The sequence below is a fragment of the Bufo bufo genome (assembly GCF_905171765.1).
Source record: "Bufo bufo chromosome 1 unlocalized genomic scaffold, aBufBuf1.1 SUPER_1_unloc_1, whole genome shotgun sequence".
Lineage (NCBI taxonomy): Eukaryota > Metazoa > Chordata > Amphibia > Anura > Bufonidae > Bufo > Bufo bufo.
The window spans coordinates 95048-102545 of NW_024399963.1; the positions used below are offsets into that span (position 1 = coordinate 95048).

General features: G+C 54.1%; 2 protein-coding genes across 2 annotated transcripts; one reads left to right on the plus strand and one right to left on the minus strand.

The window, feature by feature from the left end:
• The first annotated feature begins 4038 nt into the window (after positions 1 to 4038).
• Positions 4039 to 4617, plus strand: LOC120982665 (histone H3). Its single transcript, XM_040412923.1, has one exon. The coding sequence runs from the start codon at positions 4142 to 4144 to the stop codon at positions 4550 to 4552; it is 411 nt and encodes a 136-aa protein (XP_040268857.1). The 5' UTR covers positions 4039 to 4141; the 3' UTR covers positions 4553 to 4617.
• Positions 4618 to 5919: 1302 nt separating this feature from the next.
• LOC120982653 (histone H1A-like) lies at positions 5920 to 6579 on the minus strand. Its single transcript, XM_040412911.1, has one exon. It carries the CDS (start codon positions 6577 to 6579, stop codon positions 5920 to 5922), a length of 660 nt encoding a protein of 219 aa, XP_040268845.1.
• Positions 6580 to 7498: the final 919 nt, after the last annotated feature.

The following is a 7498-nucleotide window of genomic DNA, read 5'->3' on the forward strand; positions in this document are numbered from 1 at the left end:
GACTGAGGACAAAATCTCGTCTGTTCTCCTCCTGCCACCGCGGCGGTATTTATACACGGGCCATGCAAATGAGCTGCTGCTGACTGCGCGCCGATCTACTGGAGGAGAGGGTCACGTGGTGTCTCCACTTATCCCAATTGGCAGCCTCACATCCATCCAGCTGAGCCGGGGGCGGAGCAAATAGAGGGGCGGGGCTCACATTCATCCATTCAGCAGAGCCAGGGGCGGAGCCGCAAGAAGGGAGGGGCTCACATCCATTCATAGAGCCGGGGGCGGGGCTAACATCTCTCTTCCGTCTATCAGGGCCTCTCTGCTCGGCTGATAACCGCCCCGCCCCTCACTGCGCCCCGCCCCCTGCTGGTAGTGATGCCGCCGCTGAGTGTACTGTGCGTGCAGGGGGGTCGTGCGCTCTATCCCTGGACACCAGCGCAGCGATGGAGCCGCTCTTCTCCGCACAGTGAATACGGGACTGTTCTCCCCTTCTCCGGTGGGGAGCGGGAGAAGGCGGCCACTGACGGGTTAATACTGAGCAGGCTATGGGGGCGGGGCTATAGAACTAGTACCATGGCTTTTGAAATTCCCGCTCAATTACCGTCCGGTTAGAATTCAGCGGCCGTGGACAAGCTCCGCCCCCCGGCTCAGAGAATGAATAGCTATGAGCCCCGCCCCTCCTGCTGCTCCGCCCCCGTCTCATCTGAATGTATGCATGTGAGCCCCGCCCCTCCTGCTGTCTCCGCCCCCCGCTCTTCTCAGAGCCCCCCCCTTCTCTAGGACGGAGCTGCCGCATTGTGTGAATACATGGAAGCCTCATGTCCGAGGCGGATTATTCCCTCATTATAGACCACTGATCGGGAGGATGGGGGGAGTAGTGATCGTATACTCGGGAGGATGAGGGGAGTAGTGATCGTATACTCGGGAGGATGAGGGGAGTAGTGATCGGACACTGAGGAGGATGGGGGAGTAGTGATCAGACAGTGAGGATGAGGGGAGTAGTGATCAGACAGTGAGGAGGATGGGGGGAGTAGTGATCAGACAGTGAGGAGGATGGGGGGAGTAGTGATCAGACAGTGAGGATGAGGGGAGTAGTGATCAGACAGTGAGGATGAGGGGAGTAGTGATCAGACAGTGAGGAGGATGGGGGGAGTAGTGATCAGACAGTGAGGAGGATGGGGGGAGTAGTGATCAGACAGTGAGGATGAGGGGAGTAGTGATCAGACAGTGAGGATGGGGGAGTAGTGATCAGACAGTGAGGATGATGGGGGAGTAGTGATCAGACAGTGAGGATGGGGGGAGTAGTGATCAGACAGTGAGGATGGGGGGAGTAGTGATCAGACAGTGAGGAGGATGGGGGAGTAGTGATCAGACAGTGAGGATGATGGGGGAGTAGTGATCAGACAGTGAGGAGGATGGGGGAGTAGTGATCAGACAGTGAGGATGGGGGGAGTAGTGATTGGGCAATAAGGAGAATGAGTGAAGTAGTTATATGGTATTGAGGATGATGAGGGGAGTAGTGGTCAGCCAGTGAGGAGAATGAAGGCAGTAGTGATCTGCTGAGGGGAGTGGTGGTAATATAATATGGAGGCTGCAATGTAATGTGGAGGCTGTAATATAATATTGAGGCTATAATGTAATGTGGAGGTTGATAATATATTATAGAGGCTTCAATATAATGCGGAGGATATAATGTAATTTACAGGCTGGTAATATGGAGGCTGTGATGTAATGTGGAGGCTGTAACACAATGTTTAAGCTGTGATGTAATGTAGAGGCCGGTAATACGGAGGCTGTAATATAATGTGGAGACTAATGTAGAGGCCGGTAATGTAATATGGAGACTGTAATGTAGAGGCCGGTAATACGGAGGTTGTAATATAATGTGCAGGCCGGTAATGTAATATAGAGGCTGTAATGTAATGCAGAGGCTGGTAATATGAAGGCTGTAATATAATGTGGAGGCTGGTAGTATGGAGGCTGTCATATAATGTGGAGGCTGTGATGTAATCTTGATGCTGAAAATATGGAGGCTGTAACATAATGTTTAGGCTGTAATGTAATGTAGAGGCTGAAATTATGGAGGTTGTAACATAATGTTTATGCTGTGATGTAATTTAGATTACGGTAATATGGAGTCTGTAATATAATGTAGAGGCTGGTAATATAAAGGCTGCAATATAATATGGAGTCTATAATGTAATGTAGAGGCTGAAAATATGAAGGCTGTAATATAATGTTGAGATTGATTATACAAAATGGAGGCTGGTAGTAGGGAGGCTGTAATGTAGAGGCTGGTAATACGGAGGCTGTCAATTAATATGGAGGCTGTAACAATGTTTAAGCTGTGATGTAATGTAGAGGCCGCTAATATGGAGGCTGTAATATAATATGGAGGCTGTAATGTAGAGGCTAGTTATATGGAGGCTGTGATGTAATCTGGAGACTGAATATATGGAGGCTGTAACATAATGTTTAGGCTGTGATGTAATGTAGAGGGCGGTAATATGGAGTCTGCAATATAATGTGGAGTCTGGTAATGTAATATGGAGGCTGTAATGCAGAGGCTGGTAATATTAAGGCTGTGATGTAATGTGGAGGCTGGTAGTATGGAGGCTGTAATATAATGAAGTATGGAGGCTGTAATGTAGAGGCTAGTAATATGGAGGCTGTAATATAATGTTATGTAAAGGCTGTAATGTAATGTAGAGGCTAGTAATGTGGAGGCTGTCATATAATGTGGAGGCTGTGATGTAATATGGAGGCTGTCATATAGTGTGGAGGCTGTGATGTTATATGGAGGCTGTAATGTTTAGGCCCTGATGTAATGTAGAGGCCGGTAATATGGAGGCTGTAATATAATGTGTAGGCCAGTAATGAAATATAGAGGCTGTAATGTAATGTGTAAGCTGGTAATATGAAGGCTGTAATATAATGTGGAGGAGGCTGGTAGTATGGAGGCTGCAATGTAATGTAGAGGCTAGTTATATGGAGGCTGTGATGTTATCTGGAGACTGAATATATGGAGGCTGTAACATAATGTTTAGGCTGTGATGTAATGTAGAGGACGGTAATATGGAGTCTGCAATATAATGTGGAGGCTGGTAATGTAATATGGAGGCTGTAATGTTATGTGGAGGCTGTAATGTAATGTGGAGGCTGTAATATAATTTGTAGTCTGTAATGTAAAGCAGAGGCTGGTAATATTAAGGCTGTAATGTGGAGGCTGGTAGTATGTATGGAGGCTGTAATATAATGTAATGTGGAGGCTGGTAGTATGGAGGCTGTAATATAATGTAGAGGCTGTGATGTAATATGGAGGCTGTAATGTAATGTTTAGGCCCTGATGTAATGTAGAGGCCGGTAATATGGAGTCTGTAATATAATGTGGAGACTAATGTAGAGGCCATTAATACGGAGGCTGTAATATAACATGGAGGCTGGTAATATTTAGGCTGTAAAAAAATATGGAGGCTGTAATATGTTGTTGAAGTTGATAATATAATATGGAGGCTGTGATGTAATGTGGAGGCCATTAATATGGAGGCTGTAATATGTTGTTGAAGTTGATAATATAATGTGGAGGCTGTAATGTTTAGGATGTGATGTAAGAATTCAGCGGCCATGGAGAAGCTCCGCCCCCGGCTCAGCTGAATGGATGATGTGAGCCCCGCCGTGCGCTCTATCCCCGGACACCAGCGCAGAGCTGGAGAAGGGGGCGGAGCTATAGAAGAAGTGCTTTACAGTGATTGGCTGATCTCTGGCTTTTGAAATTCCCGCTCAATTACAGTCCAGTTAGAATTCAGCGGCCGTGGAGGAGCAGTCCATTACACACAGGGGCTCTTGCCGCTCCTGACCTGCTGCGAGAACGGGCAGACATTGCTTCTGTAGAGGGTTCGTCCCCTGAGATCAGCCAATCACTATAACATACTTATTCTGTAGCTCCACCTCTTCTTCCGCTTGGGCTCCGCCTCTTGTGAACGATGATTGGTAACCGAAGTTTTGGCGGCACATCATTGTACGAATAAACCAATAGGGATGTAGGGGTGTGGTTTACATGAGCCAATGAGGACGAGGCCGGGAGTATAAATGATCTGCACGGTCCGTTCCTCACCTCATTCTCTTGCTGTGTACAGATCTCTGCAGAGCCATGGCCAGAACCAAGCAGACAGCCCGTAAGTCCACCGGCGGGAAAGCTCCCCGCAAGCAGCTGGCCACTAAGGCCGCCAGGAAGAGCGCCCCCGCCACTGGCGGAGTCAAGAAGCCTCACCGCTACCGGCCCGGGACCGTCGCTCTCCGGGAGATCCGGCGCTACCAGAAGTCCACCGAGCTGCTCATCCGGAAGCTGCCCTTCCAGCGCCTGGTGAGAGAGATCGCCCAGGACTTCAAGACCGACCTTCGCTTCCAGAGCTCGGCCGTCATGGCCCTGCAGGAGGCCAGCGAGGCTTACCTGGTCGGGCTCTTCGAGGACACCAACCTCTGCGCCATCCACGCCAAGCGGGTCACCATCATGCCCAAGGATATCCAGCTGGCCCGCAGGATCCGAGGGGAGAGGGCTTAGATCTGCGCCCCGCACCCAACAAAGGCTCTTCTCAGAGCCACCACCTCCTCCAGAGACGAGCTCCACTCCGCCCTCCATTCTCCACCTCTGCTCACAGGAGGCGGGTTAACCCTTTCAGCGCTCTAATTAGTAAGAGCAGTTCCTTTATTCTAAAAGCGCTCTCTGTATCTCCCCCCGTCTATCAGGGACTCGCTGAACGTGACCGATAACCGCCTCCATCCTCCCTGCCCCCCGCCATCTCCACTCAGCGCTGCTGGGGGCGTGGCTATAGGACAAGTGCTTTACAGTGATTGGCTGATCTCCTGGCTTTTGAAATTCCCGCTCAATTACAGTCCGGGTAGAATTCAGCGGCCAAACCTTCTACAGCAGCAATGTCTGCCCGGACTTCCTGCTCTTCCCTTCCGTCTCTTCGTCACAGACGTCCCCGCATTCTCCGCCATGTCCTGAGCTCCAATCCTATCCCCGCCCCCATAGCACCGGTGTATCCCCGAGTGCCCGGCTCTGTGGATCCATCCAGCCGCTCGTCCTTCACTACCTCCTCCTCCTCAAGTGTCCAATCACTACTCCCCTCATCCTCCCGAGAATACGATCACTACTCCCCCCATCCTCCCGAGTATACGATCACTACTCCCCCCATCCTCCCGAGTATACGATCACTACTACCTCATCCTCCCGAGTATACGATCACTACTCCCCCCATCCTCCCGATCAGTGGTCTATAATGAGGGAATAATCCGCCTCGGACATGAGGCTTCCATGTATTCACACAATGCGGCAGCTCCGTCCTAGAGAAGGGGGGGCCTCTGAGAAGAGGGGGGGGGCGGAGGAGAGAGCGGGGGGCGGGGCTTCCATCCATTCAGATGAGACGGGGGCGGAGCTTCTCCACGGCCGCTGAATTCTAATTGAGCGGGAATTTCAAAAGCCATGGTACTAGTTCTATAGCCCCGCCCCCATAGCCTGCTCAGTATTAACCCGTCAGTGGCCGCCTTCTCCCGCCCCCTACCGGAGAAGGGGAGAACAGTCCCGTATTCACTGTGCGGAGAAGAGCGGCTCCATCGCTGCGCTGGTGTCCAGGGATAGAGCGCACGACCCCCCCTGCACGCACAGTACACTCAGCGGCGGCATCACTACCAGCAGAGGGCGGCGCGCAGTGAGGGGCGGTTATCAGCAGAGCAGCGAGGCCCTGATAGACGGAAGAGAGCGGCGCTGACAGGGTTAACCCGCCCCCTATTTCTGCCCGCAGAGGAGCCGGAGCCCCCGCCCGCTGTGAGCGGAGAACGAGGGCAGAAGGGCGGAGTGGAGCTCGTCTGAGGAGGAGGTGGCGGCTCTGAGAAGAGCCTTTGGGGGAGAGGTGCGGGCGGCGCCGGTTACTTCTTGGCCGCGCTCTTCTTGGCTTTCGCCGCCTTCTTAGCCGGACTCTTGGCCGGACTCTTGGCAGCCTTGGGTTTGGCCGCCTTCTTAGCCGGACTCTTGGCCAGCTTCTTGGGCTTGGGGGCAGTCTTCGGCTTCTTGGCTGCTTTCTTGGCCGCGGCTGGTTTCTTAGCCTTTTTCGGGCTCTTGGCCGGAGCCTTCTTGGGCTTCTTCGGGGATTTAGCGGGTTTCTTGGCCGCAGTAGCTGCAGGTTTCTTGGCCGCCGCCGGCTGCTTCTTCTTGGCCTCCGCCTTGTCCTTGGTCTCCTGCTGCTTCTTGTTGAGCTTGAAGGAGCCGGAGGCGCCGCTGCCCTTCACCTGGGTGAGGGTCCCCTTGGTGACCAGAGCCCTGATGGCCACCTTGATGCGGCTATTGTTCTTCTCTACATCGCATCCTCCGGCAGCCAGAGCCTTCTTCAGGGCGGCCAGAGACACCCCGCTGCGCTCCTTGGAGGCGGACACGGCTGTGACCAGGAGCTCGGACACGCTGGGACCGGACGGCTTCTTGCTTTTCTTGGCGCTCCCTGCCGCGGCGGATTTCCTCGGCTGCTTCTTGGACTTGGCGGCCGCTTCGGCGGGAGGAGGAGGAGCGGCGGCTGCTGGCGCGGTCTCTGCCATCGTGTGAGACGTGAGGAGAAAACACAAAGACTTCTCCTGGAGAAAACACTGAGGCCGGGGCCGCCTCTTATATGTGCAGCGCTGCGCAGTGATTGGCTGCCGAGCTCCGCCCTCCTGCGCGTCTATTGGCTGACACTGGACACAGGCCCCGCCTTCACCCCTCTCAGCCCGGCTGCAGCTCCGCTCTCCCCTTGTGCTTCCCTGCCCGGGAGAAGAGCCCTTTAGCGGCTAGAACCGGACAGGAGAGGCCGCCTTCTCCGCGCCTTCCTCCTCCCGGACATCCCCCCTCACCGTGTGTCGCCGTCTGTGGCGGAGGAGGCGGGAGCAGGCCCCGGGATCTCCGCCACAGTCCTCCCGCTCTGCCTGACGTTCTGCACATCCGGCTGGATCCGGCCCGATGGCTCCGCTGCGGGGGCTCGTTCCCTCTCTTCCCGGCCCTCGTCCCCATCCCAGGGCTCTTTCCCACAAGGTGGGGCCGCAGGAAGCTGCTTGGACGCTGCGGGGAGGAGCTGGAGCCGCGGAGAGCCCGGGAGGGTAACACAGGCGGCGGCCTCCGCTCCCTGCCGGCTCCAGTGCTCCGTGTCCCCGCACATTCCCCGCCGCAGTGATGCCGCCTCATGTGTGTACAGGGCTCTCAGGGAGCAGAGATGCGTCTTGTGGTCAGGGCTCCGCAGATGACAGAGGACTTCTCTCCTGGGCTCCTGGCTGCAGCAGAGGGGGTGCCGGTACAATGGGGCAGAGTATGGCCCCGCCCCCCAGAAGTGTGGACCCCGCTTTACTGACCCCCGGAAACATCTGGGGAGTAAGAAAAGTAGAGAAAACTGCCCCTATAATCCCCCTCATTGCACCTCCGTAATCTCAGTACAATACGGCAAAAGTATAGTATATTATAGTACAGGATAGTACAGTATAGTACAGT